Source organism: Anastrepha obliqua, chromosome 3, assembly GCF_027943255.1.
Source record: "Anastrepha obliqua isolate idAnaObli1 chromosome 3, idAnaObli1_1.0, whole genome shotgun sequence".
Taxonomy (NCBI): Eukaryota; Metazoa; Arthropoda; class Insecta; order Diptera; family Tephritidae; genus Anastrepha; species Anastrepha obliqua.
The window spans coordinates 91,323,305-91,350,694 of record NC_072894.1 but is presented as its reverse complement, the minus strand read 5'-3'; the positions used below and the strand labels follow the sequence as shown (position 1 = coordinate 91,350,694).

General features: G+C 35.3%; 1 protein-coding gene across 2 annotated transcripts; it reads left to right on the top strand.

Moving 5' to 3' along the window:
- Positions 1 to 480: 480 nt before the first annotated feature.
- Positions 481 to 26,712, top strand: LOC129243094 (steroid hormone receptor ERR1). 2 transcript variants are annotated; one of them, XM_054880214.1, is made up of 3 exons: positions 481 to 864; positions 17,296 to 18,010; positions 21,044 to 26,712. In XM_054880214.1, the coding sequence occupies exons 2-3, from the start codon at positions 17,372 to 17,374 to the stop codon at positions 22,001 to 22,003; spliced, it is 1,599 nt and encodes a 532-aa protein (XP_054736189.1). In that variant the 5' UTR covers positions 481 to 864; positions 17,296 to 17,371; the 3' UTR covers positions 22,004 to 26,712. The 2 variants fall into 2 exon arrangements, with proteins under 2 accessions (XP_054736189.1, XP_054736190.1); XM_054880215.1 differs by lacking the exon at positions 481 to 864 and adding an exon at positions 16,993 to 17,173.
- The last annotated feature ends 678 nt before the right edge of the window (positions 26,713 to 27,390 follow it).

Below are 27,390 nucleotides of genomic sequence, written 5' to 3'. Positions count from 1 at the left end.
ATCAGCCTAAGACCTACTATGCCTTCTGTTGTATATTTCCTTGGAACTAAAGCTTAAGCGGCCTGCTACCGTGCTGCAAAAATAGACTCAATCCAACTATGATTACACCCGCCGCAGTATTTTATAGATATGACATTTTTGGAAAAGCTTTGTATATGCATTATAATGCAAATATATTAAATTGAAGCTAATATTGTGAATTTCAACTTTCGGTATCCTGGTATTTTTTAACTTCCTCTTAAAAGATTTAACACGGTTGGTATTATAGACTTATACCAATTTGCTTTTCAAATAAAGCGAATCGCAATACGCGCTTAGCACAAATCTGTCACAATCGTTTCTTCATACAGGTCCAAATAAGTCACGGGAACATACCACAGTTCAATTCAATACTTGACATATCTAAAATGTGCCTAATTATTTTATAATTTCACTCCATCTGACATTTACGCAATTCTGCCTTTATGTGTATTCGCTTAATTTGCTAAGTATTTTTATTTCCGAAACTATACTTCTGGTATGTTTTATTCTTAATTTTAGTAAAAAGTAATGCATTGTGAATAATGGAGTTGAAAGTGTAAAGAAATTGAACAGTGGCTTTTAATATCACAATATGTGATAGTTAGTGCTTATCCATACCAGGCGAAGATAGTAGGGGAAAAAATCGATGTATGCAAATTACATTGTACAAAATATTAATCTTTGGAACGTTCGCCAAGTGCATCTAGATAAATTATTTCATTAAACTGCTGGGTACAATAAGACGTTTGAGTTAAGTGTGCTTTAGAAAATCAGAATTGTTTGCTTCTATGAAGCAGGAAAATCATCTCTTAAAAAAATATCGCTTCTACAAAAACATATCTTGTAAGTATATTTATAACTAAATACGCATATACATTGTATAAAATATATGTAGTAACTACTTAATGAATTTCTAAGTCAAAAACGCTATATCTAAATAATTACACTTGGTGTGAAAGTTCTAATTGCATATCCATATTTTCCAAGCTGTTGTTAAAGTATAGTAATTTGTTTAATAATGATAGGAATATAAACACTTGTATTGATCAACTATACGCTACTCACATTCAACTTTATCAACAACAACATAATAATCTTGATGAAGCTGGTGATCATGCTCAAAACGCTCCTGCATGACCGTAACTCACCGGGAAACAGATGCGTTTTGTTTTTGTGTAGTAATTTTCAAGATGTGAAGTAGTGTGAAAATCTGCTATCAAAGATTAGCCTGGGTTTAAGCCATAATGTTCAATCAATTGTACGATTACGAGTGTCAACCTTTCGCATATTACTATTGAGAAAATTATGCTAATGAGAAGGCTTATCTAGGGGGGGGGAGGATTGGAGGAAAATACATGAAAGCCATCTTATAAATTTAACAGAGAAACTGCTTGGAACTGCATTGGCTACGTGTTCATTAGTCCAATTCGAGCTTAGGCGGCAGACGGATGACACCATGGGCTTTAATTTTTTGACGGTCCTGAGTCTTTATGGGAAGTAAACAGTTTTTCTTTATAAATAATAACATATCTTTTGTAACTAAAGTTCTTGCTATGAAATTGATTACTTTTATGGTTTGTTTCCTAAAAACAGTTGATCTATAGAACTGCTGCTTAAATTCAGAAAAATATCTCGTGTCCGACCATGGCATTATTACGAAACCCGAAAGTGGCGGTTCTTATAAAATCAGTTGTTATATTTTAAACAATTATCTTACATCTGACTGAAGAATTTAAAAAGGAAGCTCTGTAAACCCTAACAAATTACCTCGTTGCGAATATTTGAAAGTAATTTGGTCAGGTTTTCAACGGTTAAGCACCGACCAAATGTGTGCTGAAGTGCGTTTGACAAAACAATCTGTAAACAAAAGAAAACTACATTTGAAATCTGCATATTAGAAATAATAAAATCCTTGGAAAAACGGTAGTTATTGAATAAGAATAAGAGCTAGTAAATATTATATATTTGCACATTTTAATGTGTATGACCTGAAAGTTCACATATATATTACATCCACATATATATAGTTTATATGTATGTATGTATGTATCTATGTATGTATATAAAGAGCAAGATTCCGAAGAATCTGACGGCACGGAAGTATTAGCTGAAGTTGTGAAGTGAATGAATCAAGCGAATTAAGTAATTTCAGTGACGACGAAATAAGATGGCTCAGACTCTAGCAAATATGTGCAGGGGTGATTTATATGATATTTTACTGTTATCTTTGATCGGGAGTGTGGAAGCGACGGTGTTGTAGGGGAGAGCCAAAAAGCATCCCGTGGCTGTCCCGATAGCAATATTGCTTTAAATGTCAAATTGATTTAATGTAAAATAGTTAGCGGACCACCTCTTCAGTCCCTGCGGTAGCATCGACCCTTGCATATCATCTAGTAGCGTTGAGTGGCTGACTGAATTGAAATCCGAAATCGACTGGTCCAATGTTACTAAGAAAGCCTCTCATAGGGGTGGTTCTGGTTACGCCCGAGGTTGACCTTAGTGTTTATGGCGGTGAGTGCTGTGGTGGTACAGTGCACACTACGGAAGCCATGTTGATATGCAGGTGGGGTTAGGTGTTTTTTAAAGAGTGGGAGTAGGAGGGATACATGTGTCGTCACTATTGGGGAAAATTTCTGAAAATTGAAATTGAAAATTGAAAATTTTTGGGCAGTGAAGCCAAACCTCAAAGCAACACAAATATGGACGGTCAAACAGCTATTAAGGCGAATTCGACTGATTTGGAGCTGACAACAACTAGCGCAAAAATTAACACAAACTATGACTCAAATATATGATAAAAATTTTTTTGAATATATGTATATTGTACAATAAATATTATACCTAAGCCCATAACATGTAGTTTGTTAGAATTGAATTGGTCAAGTAGTTTCGAGGTTGACAGACATATTATGTGTGTACTTACTTATATGAGCTACTACTAAAGCATTGGCTTACTCAACTAAGAGTACTTTTAGCAATAATTATTAAAAAAAAATAAATTAAGTATACAATTTTCTGTCGAGAATAAAGTTATATTTTTATTTTCAATAGATTTATGTGTTATCGAGACTTTATCAAATATCAAAAGTATTTATGTACTCTCCTATTAAAAAGTATTAACAATTTTTGTTTAAGAAACGATCTTTATGCACATGCGTTCAATAAAGGAATCAATGTCATTCACATAAGAAATATTTTCCCTGCCTTTACTTAAATGAAGAACTTTATTTGTGTTTTTGATAAGACATTTTGTTTGTGATTTGTACATACATACATACATATGTATGCTACTTCACGTTTAGTTAAAGATTCAATATTGTTGATTGGAATTAATCAGTGCTTGAGGTCTCCTGCAATCAAACACGCGCATTCGGGGTGATTAATTTTTTTTAATAAGAATAATGATTTTCCAAAATTTTGTAAAGAAGTGGCGGGTGGGTCAAGTTCTTCACTTCGGTTGTCGGTGTACTCTTTTATAAGAGTGGCCCCTTTAACGTTTGCAATTTAATTTAATTTGCAACATTAATATTTTTCAATGAAATGTTTTTCTTTTGAAAGAGTAGACCTCGTCATTAAACATCTTACAATTATGCCATTATATGGCGGGATGAAAATCCACATAAAGCCAGGCTATTCCACCGTCTGTGAGATCACTGGTGTGGAAGACAATGCTAAAATGCAATGTTATATGTATATATAATTGGCGCGTACACCTTTTTGGGTGTTTGACCGAGCTCCGCCTCCTATTTGTGGCGTGCGTCTTGATGTTGTTCCACAAATGGAGGGGGCCTACAGTTTCAAACCAACTCCGAACGGCAGATTTTTTTTTATGAGGAGCATTTTCATGGCGGAAATACAATCGGACGTTTGCCATTGCCTGCCGAGGGGTGACTGCTATTAGAAAAATCTTTTTCTTAATTTTGGTGTTTCACCGAGATTCGATTCTACGTTCTCTCTAAATTACCATTCGGCTACGGCGGCCACTTGTTGGATTAATACAGGGTGGCTGATGAATTTTGCTACATTAAGAAACTCAAATAACTTTTTTTTTAGTGTATGGAATTCATTTTTTTTTCAAGTTGAAGGTCATTAAATTTTATTAAATGTAGCTTAACTAGTTTTAAAAATAATTGAATTTAAATGCCCCCCCCATGCTCGTTGACACAAGTGCGGCATCTTAGTAAAAAGTTGTTCATTGCTGCTTTGAGAGTTGCGACAGGAATAGCCGCAATTGTTGCCCGAATGGATTGTTTTAGTTCATCCAAATTTGTTGGCTTTGTTTTATAAACTTCTTGTTTACATAAACCCCATAAGAAAAAGTCAGGTGCAGTAAGGTCAGGCGACCTGGGGGGCCAACGAAATTCGGAGTTTCTTGAAATCAGTTTATTGGGAAATTTTCGTCGCAACTCTGTCATAACAGTCTGGGCTATGTGAGACGTTGCCCCATCTTGTTGAAACCACACAGAGTTGAAAGGAATTCACTTTCGGCGTAGTTCTGGATAGAAAAATTCTTTCAGCATTTTCAAATAACGGTCTCCAGTAACCGTAACGGTGTGACCATTTTCTTCAAAAAAAATAAGGCCCGACAATACAGCGTGGAGAAACCGCACACCACACTGTCACGCGAAGAGGATGCAATTCCGTCTCGTGGAGTATCTGTGGGTTAGAAGTACTCCATATTCGACAATTTTGTTTGTTCACATTGCCGTTTAAATCGAAATGGGCCTCACCAGACATGAAAAGGCAGTTTAACATGTTTTGGTCTTCTTCCACCATTTGCAGGATCTTCTGGCAAAATTCCAAGCGAATCGGCAAGTCTGCTGCATTCAGTTTGTTAACCATTTGAATTTTGTAGGGAAATAAGTCTAAATCTTTGTGCATTATTGTTTGCAAAGACTCTCGGCTGACACCAAGTTGAGCAGATAAGCTTCTTGTTGAAACATTTGGATTGCTTTGTATAGCTGCAGCTACAGCAGCGATCGTTTCCTCCGTCCGAACTGGTGGGTTTCGATGATAAGGCCTTCTTGCGACTGTTCCTTGCTCAGTAAAATTATTCACCAGTCTCATTATGGTCCATCTGCTCGGGGGATCGCCGCCAAACATCCGCCTGTATTCTCTCTGTACCAAAACTACGGACTCCAGTGCGTGATAGCGGCGGACTATCCAAATTCTTGTTTGCGTGTCCCAGTTATCCATTTTAATAAATTTTAAAGATCAATCTGCAAATTAAAACAAAAATGGAACAGATAACTTAAAAAGAAAAAAAGTTATTCAATTTTTTTTTGGTAGCGGCTTTCATCAGCCACCCTGTACTTATTGTTATTAAAATAATACGGCAAGAGTTACGAACAACAGTTCATTTGTATTATGCAAATGTCAAAGGTGCAATAACGCCATAATGGCTTTTTATCCCTTTCATAGTTGGAAATACGACCACACCGTATATATTATATATGGTCTTTATAACACCGTACCTAAAATTATATAGTCTTTGTTGTAGTATATGCTATAATTTTATTGTATAAATTATAATTATATAAATAAATAGTCAAAACTTGTAAAAATGTGGTGTACTCTTTATTTTGACGCTGACTGTACCTACATGCGCATAACAAAAAACGACTACATATACATAAAAAACACAACACAAACTGCCAAAATGATGCGGCTCGAAAAAACATTGCTTATAACTATTACAGGAGGTAATAAAAACTTTGAGGTGGTAGTAAATTAATATTTTGTAGGGTATCCACTTCTGTCAATAACAGCTTAGAGCTTCTTTGGAACCGTCAACTTCTTAGAATATTCAGAGGAAAGTTTTTGCCATTCAGCTCGGCCGTGTCGTTATCCTGATAAAAGCGAAAATTATCCCGAATGTTTAATTTTGAGGCACTATGTAAATGGTCTCTTGCTAAATTCAATTTGACAGTACGGTTTTTGGCTTAGAAATTTTGTAATGCACAGTTTTTGCGTTTTTTGCACACGGTTTATTCGCACATAAATCTCAACGGTATATTGAACGGTGCTAGGTCTTAATTTAACCATTTCAGCGATTTTTTGTTGGATTTTGACATCGTTGGAATTAAACGATCTTACTCAGAACGAGACAGCTGTGCGATTTGTTAAAGGACAGTGCATAAGATGTCTAGGTCACGTTACCCGTATGCCTGCTGACTGTACTGTGAAGAAACCCATTACAGGGAAGTTAACGGGCGTAAAGGGCAAAGGTAGACGAAGGAACTGATGGAAAGACGCAGTGGAAAACGATCTCAAAGATTTGGGAATTCGTAACTACGAAGCAAAAGCTCGAGGTCGTCCGCTCTGGAGGAGCATCGTGAAGGAAGCTTTAATGCACTTCGCGTTGTAACGTTATGAATGATGAAGATAAAGTCAATATTCTCAGAGTTGCGTGTTGCTTGGTGGAGAGCTCGGCAGTCTGCTATTATATAATATATTAGATATATACAGGGTTATCAAATATTTGACAATTGGAACGGGATATTCTCACATCGACTGAATTAACAGAAGATTTACGGTATAATTAAGAAATAATAATTAATGTAACAGAAAAAAAAATAATAATGTTTCCTTACATTGGTAAAAGAGCGAAAGAGTGCTCATATTTAACAGATTGTAATAAATAAAGTATATTTAAAAAAAGTTCCTAGCTTTCCAAGGCAATTTCTTGGCACAATTTTGCTTTAGTTTTTATGCCCTTTATACAAAAATGCAGAAAAGTGATACCTTTATGAGATACTTCTAAATAAACCATGATGTAAAAAATTTTCAACCGTAAAAAAAGTGTTTTCATGGGCGTTGTTGGCGTACCCTCCGAAAGTTTCTGGGATCTTTCTAATCTTGTTTGTTTTGATGGTAGAACTAAAAACTATCCAGCGCACCTGCGAAAAGCTGTGGAGGCCATTATGAGTTAATCCTGACATGGATCTGGAAGACATATCCAGCTCTCTAGTAATGATTTTCTGTTGCCTCAAAGAATTTCGGCGACTCGTATGAGCAATGCTCGGACGTCTGGTCCTTCGCTTGAAATGATTCTAACAGTCGATTGATGGTACGATACATAACCAAAAAAAATAAATTAAAAGTCTTCTGCTAACAGAACAAAGTGCTTAGGTAAAGACCTACACATGTAAGTGCTTTTACTATTTTAACGCACAGGACAATACAATTTGTGAATTTATTTCCTATATTTGTTAGCCTTTGAAATCGAAAAGATTTTCATCATCAGTGGCTGCGCCTGGTACAGCCAAAAATGTGCTCTGATTAGTGAGAATTAAGGTTCGCCGTATACCTTGTGGTTTTGTGGCACAATGGTAAGCCATTTTTAATGGACCTCTTCGTAGGTGTGTTCAAAAAATAAAGTGAATTTCGCTATCTACGTATATTCGACTTTCGATTATTATTTTTTATATTAGTACACTCGTCTCGACGATATATTCACGATTTTAGCAATATATCATGTTTAGTTTATTTGTGAGAGGCATAAATAAAACAAGTGTTTTGCGTTCGACGATTTTCTGCTATCGAAAAAAATGGATCAAGAAGTTGCATCAAACACACTGAATTAAAAAAATGTTTACAAGTGGCACCAGCTTTTCATAGAAGGTCGAGAAGATGTGAATGACGACGCTAAAATTGCTGAAAACAAATTTGGCCCCCTGCGACTTTTTCCTATTCCCAAGATTGAAGAGACCCATGAAAGGACGGTGTTTTGCGACGATTGACGAGTTAAAAACCGAATCGCTGAGAGAGCTCAAGGACATACCAAAAAGTGCATATCAGAACTGCTTCGAGAATTAGAAAAATCGCTAGCACAAATATCTGAGGGGAACTACTTTGAAGCAGATAAAATATAAATTGATGAATAAATAAATATTTTTTGAGAAAAATGAAAATTCACCTTATTTTTTGAACACACCTCGTACATAGGAATATAGAACGCGAAGAATTAATTAGGGCTAAACTCGTACTGCGTTCTACATGTATGCAAAATATTTTGATAGTTACAGAAATTTAATTTTATATTGTTTTTCTGATCTGGTAAAATTTTAATAATTGTTTGAAACAGAAACAAAAGTTATGGCTGCTATTTTAAATTAATTAGTATTTTATTCTTAGTCACATACATTATCACAAAATAGTCGAATAGTCTGCAATCATAGGAAATCTTTTGTATCAAAACATACAGTCAACACTGTTGTGAGATTACAAAATTATGACAATTGAAAACATCCCATAAGTGGAGCTATTCACAATTTGTACAAAATGTTGTCGTCAACTTTCATTCGCGCTCAGCCGAATTGATTTTTGAGGAAAAAAGTTCAGACCCGTTACAAAAATTGGAGGAGGAGTTTGATTTCATATTTTCTCATCAGAACCGGGATCGTAGGTGTGTTTGTTGCTGTAACGGCATAAATATTTGAGGGATGCTGATGTCTGAAAACGATACGATATACATATTTCCATTCTATTGTATATACTTATCTTATATATACTCTCTTAATAATAAAATAACATTAAGTTTTAAGTTTTTAAGTTTTTTTTTACGTCAATTATATTCGACACTTGTGAACTAGACAGCTTCCGCAAGAACGTGAATAATAGTGCTGATTTTTTTTACCAATAATAGGTGTGTGGTGATGGTGAATATCGACGTAGATACACATACATGGGCCAGACGACGAGTCACATAATTGGCCACCACCACACCACTTCATACTGCCGGAATTGAATGAGCTGAGCAAGGTGAATATGTGGTTGCAACAAGTTATTAGGAAGGAAGCGTTTCCCGTCGCGTAATATCCCGTTTTGGCGATTTGGCATGGCCAGCGAATCGCCCAATTTAACCATTCCAGACTTTTTTCTTTGGGACTACTTGAAGTTGCGGGAGTATGCCAATAAACCTAAAATAATGGCAGCCCTTAAGGAGAATGTTCGACAGGAATGCGAAAATCTTGTGGAAAATCATACAAAATGTAATAAAACGGGCACAAATGTGAATCAACACTGGCGACAGACACTTTAAAGATATCCTCTTTTCCACTCATCAGAAAAGCCTAAATAAAGATTTCCATCCTCTAAATAATTTTTTATCTAGCAAACAAGTTATTCAAAAACAAAAGGGCATGACTAATTTCGCGTCACCTTATATGAAAGCATGTTTGTGAATATTAAAAAAAAATTGGCATGGGCATCCTTTGTTGTTGGCTGAACATCTCCAATTTATGGCATCTGCCTTGTCATTTTGCGTTACTTTTATGCCGACCTCGAAGGGCAGATAGGACTTACGAGATGAAAGCGAAATAAAGTAAATTTGTTAGAAAATACCTTTCAGAATTTATATATCGTACGAAGAGTGTTTAAAACTTATTATCGTTAAACGCATGAGTTTTTATAAAAAAGTATAAATTCTAAATCAAATATATGTATGTATGCAAGTACTTGTATATAAAATGCTCCTATGTGTCTTATTAACAGATAAAGCCCAAAGTTTTGACTAAACAAAGAAAGTGTTTATTAGCTCATTTTGTAGTTTTAGTAAAGTCATTTTGATATCCAATTCTAAGCCAATTTGCAAAGTTGCTGGTGATATAATTGATGCTGATATAATTAAGAATATGCGGAATGTAAAATTTAAAAAAATGTTCTTAACCATGGTCGATTTCCTCTTTTTTGGTTTGTTCTTTTGATCTCAATTCGTACTTGTAGCCTATCGCAAGATTCATTAATTTTGTAAATTTTTGGTCAGTCTAGAGATTTACTAAGATTTACGATACATATGCTTCTATTTGCCTGCAATTTCATTCGCCAGTTACCGGAAGATGTTAAACAAACCCAATCATCATCAATCGTTCGTCAAAGATAACGTGTACTTTTTCCACCCCGATAATATTTTGTTAACAGTGATAAAGAAGCCTCATCTTCTAGTACGTTCAGATGGTTATACGAATATTACAGTAGCCGGCAGAGGACAACGGGACGAATTCGTGAAATGTTCGGTCCACAAGTAGCAAGACCAGCTTGAAGCCCTACTATATTCAAAAGAAATAACCGAATTACCAGATTAGCAAAAGGGAAATACCTTAATTTGATAGTTTTCTTTGCCAAATTTAATTATTTTCACAGTTTATCCATGTTAATCTCAAAACACCGAACGTTTTGTTCATGTGAGTCATGCAAATATTGCCGATGAAAAGGGCACCGCTGAACGGATAAGCCACATTTTATCTACGAGTAAACTAGAGAGCCCCCAGAAATACCGCCAACTTTAAATCGCGCCCAAATTTGATCGATTTTAATTTTAAATATGAAATAATCTCTATTTTATTTTATTTTATTTTTATTCTTCTTGTAATTACCTTGAAAAAATACTCGAATTCAGCGAATGTTTTTCCTTGTAAAGGTTTATTATACATGTATGCAATTAGGCATTCATTGTAAGTTCTACAGGGTCATCTAGGCAAATCCGGAAAATATAGGAAGGCTTGTAGCAGCGATGTTAGGGCTAAAACTTTTGACAATGGTACATATGTATGTATTGTTATTGTATCGTTTCCTGATTGCCAATAGAGTGCGGTAGAAGGTCCTTGTGCAAGAACAGAGAGCAGGATACTAGAATTGCCTCGCAGTGGAAAATGCCCTTCGGAGATAACGCTATAAGAAGACAACTTCCGATGCTACAAGATGATACATGCTTCAGCAAGACTCCATACCTGCTCACAAAGCAAGAAATACACAGGCTTGGCTTCACAGTAACCCTACACATTCAATCCCGGTCTGCAACCTCCTAGGTTATTACGTGTGAGACGTAGCTGAAACAAAGGTTAATGCAACGCCTCATAACACTAAGGATGCTCTGAAGACCACCATATCGGAAGTGATGTCCACAATGGATGTACATGTTGCCGCTTTATATTCCGGCTGGAGTAGGTTATTGTTTAGTTTTTAAGTTAACTATTCCGCATTTTTCTCGACGACCCTGTAACTACTAGCTTTTTCTTTCCTTCAATACTACCACTACAATTTGCGCTACATATATGGGTCAGCGTCTAGCATTCAAGGTGTTTGGTCGTCTTAGGCGCGCTATCGTTGTGTTATTTAGTGCGGGTTGTTCCGTTATATTTTTCTCTTTGATTAGCTAAAAGCATTGCGTTATTTATTTCTATTAAAACATAAATCTTAGTTTTATTACGATTTGGTATGTTTTCTCTTTTCCTAATTGCGATAATGCCCCCGGGGCAACTAATAACCAGGAGAATCGCTTTGCTTTGCTCGCAAGCGATGCCCCACACAAGAAAAAGAAATTAAGTAATGGTTCATCACTTGTTTCCCTGAATTACCAAGTGTTACTGTGGCAGATCCTAAGTTTCTGGTCTTATCCTGCAGTGATGAAAATAAAAAAATTTCAGACTATTCATGTTTTGCCGTCCATAAGGCAATTCAACTTATCAGTAAAGAGGTAATATCGATCTCCGAACTCAGAGATGGTAACCTTCTGCTACTGGTAAAGGACAAGAAAACAGCACACAAATGTTTGTCTACCACGCAATTAAAAGGGGTGTGTCGTGTCACATTTTCATTTCAATCTTCACTCGACATCACCAAGAGGACAATCTATGCTCTTATCTTAATAAAGTATCTGATGAAGAAATTGTGAATGAACTCAGCAGCCAAGGTGTAACTTCTATTTATAAATTCAATAAAATGTTCAATGGAAAACTAACTCCCAGTGGTGTTATCCTACTATCTTTTGATTCTTAAAATTACCTACCAAAATTGATGTGTCATGGCATTCTGTAAAAGTTAGGGAGTACATTCCTAATCCCATGCGGTGCAAACTGCTTGGTCACACCACAAAATGGTACAAGAATCAACCAATATGTGTTGGGTGTGCACTACCTCCCCATCAACCAGACGATTGCAGTCGTATTATGTGTGCAAACTGTTCGGAACAACATCCTTCATCCTCAAATGAATGCACAAAATTTAAACAAGCTAAAGACATCTTAGCTATAAAAACAAAAAATAAATGCTCCATGATGGAGGTTAGAAATATCTATCGTACACAAATTACTATAGGTACCCCCACTTAATTCTTCAACATCCTACGCCGCTGTCCTTTCAGTAACAGAAACTCCAAATGCCACTACTATCCAAAATACCTCTACTCCAAAAACAACATTAAATAAAGAAATCAACCACTTACAATCATCTAATAACAAACAAACGAAATCTCAAAGTACTGAATTTTCATTAGCAGAAACCTCGCGTGCTCATCTTGCACAAAGTACCTCTACTTCTAAAACAATAACAAACAAAGACAACAACTACAATAAATCACATAATACTAAATTAAATAACTCTCCAAATCCAAAAGTCTCCAACGATCAAGCATCTCTCTGTACAAGCAACAACTTAGCTAATCAACAACATAAAGAACAACAACAGAATGCTTCTCTTGCAAATTCAACAAGCAATAATGACACCACCGCCCATTCAGATATAGATCATTGTAGTTCTAGTTGTTCTCTTAATAATGCCAAAGCTATAACTGACAACAGCTTCATTAATTGTACATTTTCACCACTTCCATCTATGAGTATAGTTCTTTCTCTTACTCAGTTATCTAATATGGCAAATTCTTCTGATGAATGATGCTCAAAATAGTAAATTTCCAGTTACAAATAATTCTCTCTATAATTTCATTTTTTACCAATCACTATGTTAACTTTCTTGCAATGCTTTTTTAACAATTACCAAGAGCTTCTTCTACTTCTCTCAGATTTTAAACCCGATCTTCTAGCTTTACAAGAAACCCACCTTGCAGTTTCCATTAATCCCTCTCCTCCTTCGCCTTATACTGCCTATTTCCATAACACAAGTAACACGAATAAATACGGGACTGGTATCCTTATTAAAAAGGGTATTTGGCATAAAATAATCGATATTCGAACAAATTTAAACATTCTTGCTTTTGAAATTAAGACCGATATAACCTTAACGGTGATATCTGTTTATTTTCCACCTGGTAAAGATTTCGATATTGGCGAGTTTAAATCAATTTTGACTTCACTACCTCATCCACTTATTCCTTGTGGAGAAGTCAATGCCTGGAGTCCACTTTGGGGTTCTTCCATACAAAACAAGAGGGGTAAAGCAATTGAAGATCTAATTTTCACCCAAGATTTAATTGTCTTAAACGATAAATCCCCGACACACTTTTCCACACATAATTCATTTACGCATGTTGATGTTGCGATATCCTCCACTAGCATTTACCCACTCCTTTCTTGGAACATTCTATATAGTCTTTGTGGTAGTGACCACTATCCCATTGTTTTCCACTTAAATTGTGAAAGGAGAAGTAAGACGGTCACATACCAAGGTTTAAAACCGATAAAGCAGATTGGGCAGAATACAGGTTTCAGTGCCACGAACAAAGTCAAATTCACCCTTTTAGTAGTAATATCAATAAGGAAGCTAGTTCTATTAAAAAGGTTATCCTCAGCGCAGCTACGTTATCCATTCCTCAATCCCGTCCCTACTTTCATAAAAAATGTGTCCTCTGGTGGACCAAGGATCTTGCCGAGTTACGTACAATAAAGCAAAATGCATGGTATAATTTTAAACACATACGCTCCAACCAAAACCTTATGTTATATAAGGCAGCAAATGCGAAGTTTAAACTTTTTGCAAAAAGGCCAAAAAAAGAATGCTTTATTAGCATCTCTAGCAGTATCAATCCGTCATCCTCTCCAAAACAAATATGGAAAAGTATCAAAAAGCTGTCGGGCTCTTATAGCAATTTTACTGTTCCACAACTTATTATAAATAACAAGCTCGTTTCTTGCCCCAAATAAATTGGAAATTCTTTCGCTAAACATTGGTCTGAGTACTCAGATAACACAAATTTTTCTCACGACTTTGTTGCACAAAAATCCAGAATTTTAAATGAAATATATTGTGCACCACAAAATCACCATCCAAGAGTTTGATCCGCTCCTGGTTATGGCTGCATTAGTTACTCTATGGTTAAAAATCTACCTGATTATATTAAAACTAGGTTATTTAAACTACACCACTCCATTTTCACTTCTGGTATCATACCTCAAAGTTGGAAATTTGCTATCACCTATTCCTAAGCATAACAAATCAGCAAATAAGCCGTCCAACTTTCGCCCGATTTCCTTATTGTCATGCACCAGCAAGATTTTAGAGAAAATAGTTGCTAACCGACTAATGTGGTTTGCGTCCAAACATAAATTTTTAAACTCCAGTCAGGTTGCTTTTAAAAAAGGACATAGCACTGTCGATGCACTTTTATCTTTCGACCAATTCTCTTCATGTGCCCTGTCTGATAAGAAACATATTACAGCACTTTCCCTTGACTTCGAAAAAACCTTCGTTCGAATCGGAATAGACATTGTTCTAAGGCAACTAAGGAAATGGGTGGTTGGTCCGAAAACATATAACTTTGTAAGAAGCTTCCTAACAAACCGAAGATTTATGGTTAAGATAAACGGCTCTTTTTCCGACATATACAACTTAGAAAACGGGATTCCTCAAGATTCGCCTCTTTCGGTAGTTTTATTTGTTATCGCGTTTGACAAAATATGTAAAATCATAGATAAGCACAATATTGGCCATTGTATTTACGCGGATGATGTTTTAATATTTACTAAACTCGATAATTTAGTGTCGGTTAGAACCATCTTTAACAAAATCCTTGAAGACATTGCTGTATGGTCGCTCGAATCTGGAGAGATTATATCATGCGAAAAATCCAATATCCTACATATTTGTCGGAAGAAGTCCTGTTCGGGTGTAAAACTAAGACACCATAAGTAACCTATAAGTAACGTGAGCCATTTAAAAATATTAGGAATTTTCTTTGATTGTAAATACACCTTTAAATTTCATTGCAATTACATTAGAAATAAATTAGTTAATCGTTTTAGCATTGTAAAATACTTTTCATCAAAAAAATCCTTTGTACATACTTCTACACTTTGTTACATTCTTAAATCGCTACTTTTATCTGTAATTGACTATGCTTTACCAATTTATGGAAGCTGTGCCAAAAGCAACTTAAACCTTCTTTGTGCTCCATATCATGCTGCTGTGCATAGAAGCCTACGTGCCTTGCCCACTACTCCTATTTGTAACATCTTGGCTGAATCCGGGCTTCCTAGTTTAAGTGACTGCTGGCCTTATGTACAAAGTGTTATCCTCTATAAAATCACAATCAATGCAGCAAATAGAAAATGTTTTCCAAAGAGTCATGTCTGGGCTAGAAAAATGAGTATCCATTTTAAACCTACTCGTTAAATCCGCAGTAAGTGCCCACCTTAGCTTCTTTCGAACTCGTCATTCGTTAATTGCTTTCTAGATTATCGAAAGGAAAACACTTGTGGTCTTATCTACCGACAAATATTCCTTCAGCACAAACGAGAGTTAAATCAAAAATCTTTCAAATTCATATTTACCGATGGCTCCAAAACTAACTTTTCAACCTCTTTCGCGGTTATATCTGAGGATCTACAAGTTCTGAGAAAAGTTTGCTGCACAATCACTTCTCGACATTTAGTAGTGAAATCTTTGCTATATGTCAAGCCGCCCTAATAGCCTCCAAAAAGAAAGGTATATTTTGCATTTGTACCGACAGTCAATCTGCCATCGATGCCGTAAGAAATGTCAACAATAACAGTATTGTAGTAACTCATGTTCGAGATTTACTTGTCAAGCAAACAAACAAAATTAAATTGATGTTGATACCTCGGAATTAAAGGCAATGAGTTTGCTGATTCTGTCGCGAAAAGTGTTCATAAGGAACCGGCTCTGTATTTTGACGTTCTGGAATAAACTGACTTAAAACGTCTAATAAAGCAGTACCTACATAACAAGGCTCTATTGAAATGGAATGAGTACTTTCATCATTACACGACAATTAATCCCTTCACAGTAATGCCTACCTATTCACCGGAATCTAAACCAGCAGACATTTTGTTGTTCTCACGACTTCGTTTAGGTCACACGCAGATCACTCACAGTTACTTGTTAAACTCTGGAGTTGCATCCTGCTGTTTTTGTGGGTCATCTAGAACATCAGTAAAGCATATCCTAGACGAATGCACCCAGTTTACCAATACTAGGCGAAGGATTTTTGGCAGAGCTCACCCTTCACATTATCAAATGTAAATACTATATCTAACTTTCTTGTACTGTGTAACATAGCTCATTTAATTTAATATACCTATACTTACTATTACTATACTACGACGGCCGCCGTAGCCGAATGGGTTGGTGCGTGATCACCATTCGGAATTCACTGAGAGGTCGTTGGTTCGAATCTCGGTGAAAGCAAAATTAATAAAAACATTTTTCTAATAGCGGTCGCCCCTCGGCAGGCAATGGCAAACCTCCGAGTGTATTTCTGCCATGAAAAAGCTCCTCATAAAAATATCTGCCGTTCGGAGTCGGCTTGAAACTGTAGGTCCCTCCATTTGAGGAACAACACCAAGACGCACACCACAAATAGGAGGAGGAGCTCGGCCAAACACCTAACAGAAGTGTACGCGCCAATTATTTATTATTTTTTATACTTAAACATATTTTATTTACTTGTACTCGTATTACACATATATTCCTTATTTTAAATATAACACTAGCAAATATTGTAATTAATCCTAGTTTATTGTAAGACCAGCTGATGGCCTTGAGCTAGTGCTGTTCTTTTTTTCCTGCTATTTTCTGTATATTTATATACTTAAAATAAAACATGATTCTGATTCTGATTCTGCGCTGCATATGTTAAAATATTTTAATTGTATTTGCTTTTGTTATTCTATCGGTTTCGCATTGTGCTTGTGGTAGTTATCAGTATAAGTGCAATGAGATTATTTTGTAAGTTTTAACAACTTTTGCATTTCTCTCATTCAAATCGGACTTTTTCACGTAAAATGTTCTACGCTGATTTTTTAATGATATAGCTTAAGAAAACGGGTACTCGCATACAACTACAAATATATGTTTATCTAATACATATATACAATTGACTCTCCAATGGAGGAAGCTATTAAAAAATTTATAAAGGAAAATGCCATTCGAAGGTTTGGTGAAACAGCGTTTTTAGCTGGTAGGCTAGACAATTTCATGATTATGCCACCATACAAATATTTAATTAAAGAAAACATTTTCCTACGTTTTTTAATATATTTATATTTCACTAATTATAATTATTTTCTTTTTCTCAAATAGATGTTTGGATATTTAAATAAGGAAGCCAAAAAATACGAACAACTAAAACTCAAAACCAGGAATAAAAGCTTCTAAAATGTCCGATAGCAGTGTGTTGCATATAAAACAGGAGTTGGATATCAGCACTTCATGTTGCAGTCCAAGCACCTCCACAACATTAGGTGTTAATCGGTCTAATTCGTATTCGAACGGGACCAGCGGTAGTACAAGTAGCACCACCAGCAGTGGCAGTATTGCAAGCGGCGGAGGCACAGGCGGGAATACATCTACTAGCGGTAATAAATCATCACCTTCCGTGTCCCCAGAGCGACAGCTTTGTAGCTCAACTACTGCGTTATCGGCTGACTTGCACAGCGTCACTTTGACTGGCTGTGAAGCAAGTATACCGATTACATTGAAAGAAACTGATTGTGGTGGAGACAATGGAAATTCTATAACCAATAGCAGTAACTCTATGAACGGTGGTGGAGTCACAACCGGTGGTTCAATACGTGACGAATTGCGTCGCCTTTGTTTGGTGTGCGGTGATGTGGCGTCAGGATTCCATTACGGCGTGGCCAGTTGTGAGGCTTGTAAGGCATTTTTTAAGCGTACAATACAAGGAAACATTGAATACACGTGTCCCGCTAATAATGAATGCGAGATCAATAAACGGCGGCGCAAAGCATGCCAGGCGTGTCGCTTCCAGAAATGTTTGCTCATGGGCATGTTGAAGGTAAGTGGATACAATGTTATTTCCCAGTTTACAGGTCATGTATGCATGTATATGTATGGGCGAACAGGACGAATATGCCAACTTTTGTTACAAGATTCTTCACGAAGGTGGGAATTGCAGTTTGTTGTACCTCCAGCTTTCCACTACGTTTGTTTTTTGCTGCACAGATGCATGTGCGGGACTTGCCTGAAAAAGACGATGGCGTTAATGCCGATTTTCGGAATTATCTCAGGAATAAAGTGCAACTAATGCGAATTGAAAACTAGACTTAATTCTCATAATTTTATGCGGATTAAGGGAATTTTCGATGGCAACATTTCCGAAAAATGACAGTTAATATCTATTGTGAATGAAAACTAATGAAACTTTTAAAGAGAAGAACAAGGAAGACTAGATGCAATGGTAGTTTGCACTAATTCGAAAACACATTAATTGTTTTGATATTTCGGAGCAGTTTGAGAAATTGGAATTTAAATTTTTTTTAAATAAATAATTACGTGTTAGTATCAGGGCTTCAAATACCCGTATTTGTTCCCAGCGGTCCGTCTTTTGCTGACAAAACTATCCAATAAGCAAATCAGCTGTTCACTAATCCGCGTAACCACCGTCTGTCACATTACAGTTTTAATCGGAATTAACTGCGCCGGTAATACCCATTAACGCTGCCGTCTATCTAGGTTATTGCATGTCGTGACGGGCATAGCACGCGCTCCAAATGCGGCCTGTAAATGTAAATAATTGAAATGCCAATGAATCACACATATTCGCCACCAATTCCCACTTGCTGGTGCTCTTAATGAGAAAAAGGGAAACATAGTTTCTGAGGTCTAGATCCTTTCTGGGGACCACTATAGTAACGCTTAATCATTACCAACATTTCATAATAATGTCAGGTATTAGTTGATCTCAGCTAAACTAAGCGATGTGAGAAGCTATGTTAACAGTTTACAATTGCAAGCATGGCAAAGATAAACTTTTATTACTCATTAATGGTGAAAGATCGAAATTTGAAACTTATAAAAGAAATAGTGCGAATGCCCATACCACAATCTTTTTTTTGTAAACCTTTCAACTTTTTGTTAGACCCGACTGACTCGGAAGCGTGAGAAATGGATGTTGATAGTAACGTTACATTCGAGTTTTGAAGTTTCCTATGCTTGCATGCCCTGCATTCTACAAAGAGGTGTCGATGTTAACGTTTTTCATTAAAATATCTCTGGTGTTCTTGGTTGTCTCGCTATTTCTGAGTGCTTGTTTGGCTTATACACTTAGAAAGTGCGATTTATATTTTCTCCTTTCTTCGGCCATAACTCTGCTGATATACTTTTTTTTTTACTTCGCAATTTGCACTGCGCAACAGCTTTTCTGACGATAGGGTTGTGTTACATGAAACTATCCTTATTTTTAATGATGCTTTCAAATCTGTGATAGAAATTTCCGTATCAGCTCTAGTTTAGAAAATATGACACATGGACCCTGTTATATTAAATCACAACATTTTTAAAGTTAATCCTATTGTATAAAGTTGTTAAGTTGAAAAAACCTTTCTTTCATAGAACTTTTTTACAGGAGTTTTGTGCGTTCCAGTAGCCCTCGGACCCTGGTGGAATCGTTCTCCCTGTTCTTCATTTTTTTTTCTTTTCTCGCAATAATCTCGCATTTTACTGCTCATCATATTTATATGGCTGCGTGTTCTTTTCCTAAATTGTTACTTTTTGACCAGGCGAATGTATATTATGTTCTACCCTCTAAAAAAATGAGGCTGAGCAGTTTTCAGCGGATTTTAGTCTATCTATCTGCACAAATTCCTAAAAATAGTTGTGCGACGACTTAAATTGTTACAAATGGAAATACGTGGTTATATTTTATAATATTCAGTAAATATAAATTTAATTACATTAAATAAATAATTTTTGGGAGTGTAGCATTTTTCTGGTTCTTTTCTCATATGCGCAACATTTGTATAGGGCGTATGATAATATAATATTTTAGTAATAGGATAGGTAATAGCGTACGATGTTTCCTTCCATATAAAAAATGTCGAGTATGCGTTAAATGGAGAAAATGCACAAGACCGCTAGCAAAAAAAGTTCTTAGCAATCAACGCCATCTTTGAATCGCTTGAAACTTGCACTTTATTATACCAAAATTCAATGAGCTAATATATAAAACTGTATACCCGGATTTTATCTAAAGATTCTAAATAAATAGTTTGAAATTTTGGTGAAAATTGTCAAATTTTTATAAATTGTGTGCAAAGTTGAAAATTTGGCGTTATAGGGGTTTTGTTGCAGTTTGAAGTATATTCTTATAAAAATATAATTGAAATTAAAAAAAAAATAATCAAAACTTGTCAATAGGTAGCGTACACTTTCTTTTGACATTGAAAGTACATTAAATCTAACTAGCTTTCCATACGAATTTTACAATTTGCCCTAAAATTGACATGTTCCACAAATTGCTGAACTCTCTTCCTGCCTCTGTGAAAGTCATTAGACACTTGGTTTACTTCATAAAAAATGTATCTGCTTAATTTAAAGATAAATAAATAAATAATTGGCGCGTAGCACAGAAAACAAACTATGTGACATATCACGCTGAAATTTGCCATGTAAGCTTATAACAGTCCTACCAAAAAACAAAAAATTTATTTTTGCCATATGTCATCCGCGGACCGTTTTATTGATAACGTCTCGTTCATATTTGAGTAGAAGGTATATCTGTAGAATTTACAATAGTCAAGGATATATCGATTTCATGAGATAATAAATAATAATAAACAAAGAAAACCTAATTTATTCTCATTGATGCTCGAGTGCAGTACCATCTAATGGAGACTAATTTCCGAAGCCTCTTGCTTTAAAAATTAAATGTACAAACAAATTCAAGTAATTTCTGAATTTAGGTATTTTATTGAAAGTATTTATATTCTCAATTTCCCCTCTACGAATACTTTTAAAAATTTAACATATTTTAATACATTTTTCATATTATGTTAATCCAAAATTTTCTATTTTCCATTTTCTTCATCAGGAAGGTGTACGTTTAGATCGGGTGCGTGGAGGTAGACAAAAGTACCGCCGTAATCCAGTTTCAAACTCATACCAAACAATGCAGCTACTTTACCAGTCTAATAGTACCTCCCTTGAAGATATCAAAGTCCTAGAGATCCTAAACGCTTACGAGCCAGATACACTAACGGTTCAACAGCTACCACAACAACCGCATACGACTACAGATGGCAAAGTCACCCAGAATCGCTTAATTAAGTTGGAACATAGTAATTGTGGAAGTGGTGCCAGTAATAATAGTAGCAACAGTGAGATATTAACTTCCAGTTTGGCAGCGCCAACTTCTCAGCCAATATGCATTTTTCAAAACAACAATTGTGATACAGGCGAAGTTCTCGCCATGCTCAGTGATCTTTATGATAAGGAGCTAGTAAGCGTAATTGGCTGGGCTAAACAGTTACCCGGCTTCACTGAGCTGCCACTAAACGACCAGATGAAGCTTTTACAAGTATCATGGGCGGAAATACTAACACTGCAGCTAAGCTTTCGTTCTTTGCCATTTAACGGACGGTTATGTTTCGCCACAGATGTATGGATGGACGAATTGCTTGCTAAGGAGTGCGGCTTCGCTGAATTTTATTATCACTGCGTACAAATCGCTCAGCGTTTGGAACGGTTATCACCACGGCGAGAGGAATATTATCTGCTTAAAGCATTGATTTTATCAAATTGTGATATTTTGCTAGATGATCAAAGTTCGTTGCGTGCATTTCGTGAATCGATACTTAATTCATTAAATGATGTTGTGTGCTTATTGCGTTACGGATCAGCCGTTTCACATCAGCAGCAATTACTATTGTTGCTTCCAGCATTACGTCAAGCAGATGGCATATTACGTCGTTTCTGGCGCGACATTTGTCATGAGGGTAAAATAACAGTAAAGAAATTGTTCGTTGAGATGCTTGAACCTGTATCCAGGTGAGAATGACCTTGTGCAGGGCGCAAGATATGAATGTTGCTGTAAATAAATAATTCTCATACGCAATGGAAAAACTATTTGGCGTGAACAAAGCAATAGTAAATAAAACAGAAACTCAATGTAGTGGTAGGGAATATAAATTCTTCGATTGTGCATCGGTGAGAGTGCTTGTGGCGGGGCTTTCAAGGCTTAAGTTTTGTACGTAAACATATCGAATTTAGTACTAATTATAAAATTTGTATGCGAATTTGCCGTTTGTATTATTGGTTTGGAAAAAATGAATCACACATACAAATACACATCTCATAATTCTTCTTTCCTTGAATAATTAACAATTCTTTCGAGAGATGAAACTCGTTATTTTGTTTTTAATTTGGCAAAGGTTACACTTAAGATGTACCGCAGCGAGGACCCATTTTTTACAAAATTAAAAATAAATATAAGGGTGTTTTAATAAACGCGTTCATGCAAATCATTAATTCGTCCCCTTAGTATAACAATAGCCTATGTGCTCATAGGCTATTATTTTTTTATTGAATTTTTGGATTCTCCATCGTCGATTTTATATGTGGTCAAAATTTTGTCAAACTCTAGTTCCACAAAGTGGGTCAAAACGTCAGTCAAAAAATAATAAATATTTACAGACATAACGAGATTTGAGTGAGATACTTTCGACAAAAAGTTTGAAATTCATTTTCTCAAAACATCAAAAAATTTATAGGCTATTTTAATACTAAGGGGACGAATTATTCTGAATGGTTTTTCGTAACTTATTTGGAAAATATTTTGGTTGGGTTTATTGGATACCATCATCTATTGTTTAGAAATAATAGAGACTGATGCTTTGTATTAGCGCGCCCTTGAAGTCATCCATATTTCGGGTATGATATTGCATACTATATATATATATTCTTATATATATATTGTATACCGTTATGAATTTATAAAATATGAAATACTATACATGTAATAAAAATTTCAACTTTTGCATACAAATTTTCATAAGAAACTCGGTTTTTCTTTCTTTCATTTAACAACTTAGAAAATTACCCACAATCTACCCCTACTCTGCTTCAAAATCATCTAAATGCAGTATTCCTAAATGAAATATAACACAAATGAAATGCATTTCTAAACATTATTCAACGATTGCACCTTAATATATATATGTACATATATTATATTAAGAGTGATCCATTCGCATTTTTCAAAAGATTGGGATACGAAAATCAGATATGCATTGAAAACTGGTGACAGAAATCCATGCCATGAAGTTTTTAAATGATGTAAACAACCAAAAATGGCATTTACTTGTATATACATACATATAAGCCTTATTCGAGGCATGTATAGGGTTATTCAATAGGTGCGCTTCAACTTTTTTCCGATAGGGAGGGCGAACGACGCAATATTTTTTATTTTTCGCTTGTCATTTGTAAACTTCATTAGTATACATTTCATCATGGAACGCTACACACTTGAGCAACGATTGCAAATCGTGCAAATTTTTTATGAAAATAATCGTTCTGTTGCTGATACTTTAAGAGCATTACGGCCATTTTACGGTCCATTTAACAAGCCGCCCCGTTTTGGGTATGTGAAGTCATTGGTCTACAGTAACAAGCCGGCGACGATTTGTGAGCTCAGAGCCAATATTGAACGCGAAATTGCTGGAATTTCGGCCGATTTATGCAAAAGAGTGGTCGAAAATTGGGTTCAACGATTGGACTTCGTAAAACGTGCACGCGGTGGTCATGCAAAAGAAATCGAATTTCATGCTTAAATGTACAGGGTTGGCCATATTAAACTGACCCATGTGATTATTAAAAAAATATGGAAAAAGAAACATTTTTTTGTGTTTCATTGTGAAAAACATTTAATTTAGTTCAAGGAGATTCGTTTACATCACTTTTTGAATATGATATCGCGCAAGTGGTCGCCCTTAGCTCGTATAGCGTAATGTGCCCGTTTTTCGGCGTTTTCCATAGTTTTGGCCAGCGTCTCGGCCGATATGGCGGCTATTTCCCGTCGGATATTGGCCTTAAGTGCGCCTAGTGTCTTTGGCTTGTTGACGTAAACCTTAGATTTCAAATTACAGTAAAAAGTTATAGGGTTACTCAATGGGTCAGTTTAATATGGCCAACCCTGTATATGTTCAAACTCGATAATAAAAAAAAAATTAGTTAAAAAAGTCAGACCGTTTGTGTTTTATTCAAGTTCAAAAGTTGAAGCGCTCTTACTGAAAAACCGTATATAAAATAAACGTTTGCAACCCTGTAGCAAATGCTAAACGGATACCTTTTTAGGTGAAGGGAATACGTGTGTAAATCAAAATAATGCAGTTTTCTATAAATATTTCAAGACAATTTCGATATTGACGGTAATTGAATAAGACAAATAAAGGAATGAAACAAGCGTGCAAACAAAATTTTTATGATACAGATTTAAAAGCCATTGCGCGCAACAATAGCCGAATTTTTGGCAGTTAGAAAATTATACTTTGCCGAAGCTGCCAGAATTTCACATCGAACGTGACACTTGAAGATATCGAGCGCAACACAGCTGTTGTCATTGCAACTCGAGCAAGCCCATAGTGTACGTTTTGGGTTTCATATTAGGCTCGAATTAAAAATAAATATCATTATATATAAGAAGATGTTGGCAATCTAAATCAGTACGAACAAAACGGGCACGTGCGAGTGGTCTGTCATTTGTGACTATGCGCTCAAACAATGGGATAAGTAGTAACAAGATTTGAGTACCGAATGTTTGCATACATATGTACATATATGTATGTACTTGCTTATCAACATTTGCTAGTACTTATGCGCTCATAACTGAAATGGCATTAAAAATTATACTCGTAAGATACTTATAAAAAAGGCAAACGGCAGACTTTAATTTTTATTTCAGCTCACCTCCTCATGTTACAGTGTAAATTTTCTTAATATACAATTTCGATTTCTCTAAATCGTAAGTAACGGCCTATGTTTTTGGGGTTTCAATATAGTGTACTTTTGGATGATGCCAAGGATTTTCTTACACGGTTGAAGCGTAGGGTCCAGCGAGGATTTTTAAATCATTCGTAAATAAAATATAAATCATTCGTGCACCCATAAACGAAAAAACAGAGCATGTACATCCAGCTAAGCCGTTTATTGCTCAAGAAAACTTTCAAGCCATACACAGGATTCCACTATAAACTTCAACCGTCTGGAGTATATCACAAACAAGCTACATATGGTTATATATGCATTTGTATATACGTTGTTATTTATTTTATAGTTTACCGATTGAAATGCTTTGCCCTGATATACTACATATGTATTTCATATTTTAATGCAGTTATAATTCTTTATCCCTAATCTTTAGAAAATGTGTGAAATGGAAGAAGAAAATTCAGATTTCTGCAATTTATTTTCATCTAATAGTCCTGAATTAGACATGTATTTATGTATGCATATGTACATATGTACTTGGTATGTAATTGAAAGCCTAAAGCCTAAAGCCTAAGCAAAAAATGTGAAACCCACAATTCATATTTATGTCTCTTTAAATAAGAAATGCAAGACTTTAATCGCGTTTCGTGTTGGTCTAATGATAAGCATATTTGAATAGAACAATAAACCCAAATACCGTTACTGTAAAACTTACGGAATACGAGTACATACATTCATACCTGCTTTATCACACTCATTTATATAAAGGTGAAAATATGGCGATAAAAAACATGTATACGTATGTACAATATATGTATAAAAGTACATATACCTACTTATATGTATGTAAATAGGTATAACTACTTAAAAAATATTTGTCTATTAAGTATTGTACTTTATAGTAGAATTTTTGTAAATAATATTGAAATTAGTTTAAACTGAGAATCAAGTAGTTTGTAAGTGGTAGCAATGTATGTACATATAAAGTGTTATGCAAATACAAAAGGTCTGGCAAATTCGAATTTCTTTTTTTAAATTCAAGTTAAACACATATTTTGAATGGAAATTAAATACATAATATTTTTATTGGCAAACGAACATGTAAAAGAGGGTCTACAATTTTTGATTTATAGATTATAAATGATATTTTCGAAATAATCTCAATAATCCAAATAATTTAGTGAAATTTCCGATGACATTCAGACATAATTAAGTCCAAAACTCGGTTATTTTAGCGGCCAAATTACTGCAAAATATCGTGAAGTTTTTCTTCCTCGGAATTCGGTTATGCAATAAATTTATTAATTCTCACCGTCCACAAATCATTAAACGTTGCTAACATATCTCGATATTGCAATTTATTAAAGCTAAACTCCTTTCTTGCTGCATTTTCAAAAAAATGAACAAAGTACACGACCAGCGATACTTTCAATTGTATGGTCCATCCGTGATCGTGCACTGGTGCCTTGTAACCGTGTCAGCTAACTCGAATTTCGCGGTTAACTTTTTCATCGCGTGCTCTGCTATAATTTTCGTAGTTGATTTTAATTATTCTTATATGTTTATCAAAATAATTTTAGTAAATTGTAGATTAGCTGTTAACTGGGACGGCTGTTAAAACAAAGCAATGCTAAAAAAGAAATTCGCACTTGAAAGGCCCTGTAGATGCAGAGTATATAGTAGGTACATATTTCAGACTTTGGCGAACAATTTGTATTTGTATACCTTTGAAAATAAAACAATAGAGCCATGGAGCTTTTTCGTTGATTTCAATTATATGTTTTGATTTATTTCTAGAATTTTTTGTAGGTCGCGAAGTCGAGTCTTGTTTATCATATCCGCAACAGGTTGCTTGTTCGTGGCTCTCGAAACATCAACGTGGACATATTTAGAAAAAATAAATATTTTTCCTAATAATGAGTTCCATCTCGACAGTCAATAGTAAATCTCCGAGTGCCTTTATGCAAAAAAGCCAATTATGAAAATCATACGAGGAGTAACTTTAAAAAAGAAAATACATAATGAAATTGAAGTATTTTTAATGGATACGCAATTCATCTGACAAGCTTTCGGCCTTTTGAGTTTGGGCCTTTCATCATCTGTCTCACATAAATTCATTGACGGCCCAACGGAGGAGAATAATGTCGTGCTTAGAAATACCTATATAAGCGTTTGCGGTGAACGTATGAGCGCAGATACACACGACAGGAAGAAATTTTTTGCTCAACAATTGAAAAACAAACTCGAAAATCGACTGAAATTGAAGAACTTCACCGATTCCCTAAAAATCATAGTATGTAGAAGCGCAAATGGTAAATCTCATAAGGTTCGTTCAAACGATTTGGGCCGTTAAGCCATCAGTAATTCAAGGGGACTAACGTACACATTGGTGTGTGCCGTAATTGTATTGCTGGTGGAAGCTTGATCTATCACCTCGACGTGTTAACGGCT

Excerpts from the sequence above, each read along its gene's own strand:
- LOC129243094 (XM_054880214.1), top strand. The coding sequence starts at position 17,372 with ATGTCCGATAGCAGTGTGTTGCATATAAAACAGGAGTTGGATATCAGC. Across the intron at positions 18,011-21,043 it reads TGCTCATGGGCATGTTGAAG|GAAGGTGTACGTTTAGATCG; the intron begins GTAAGTGGATAC and ends TTTCTTCATCAG.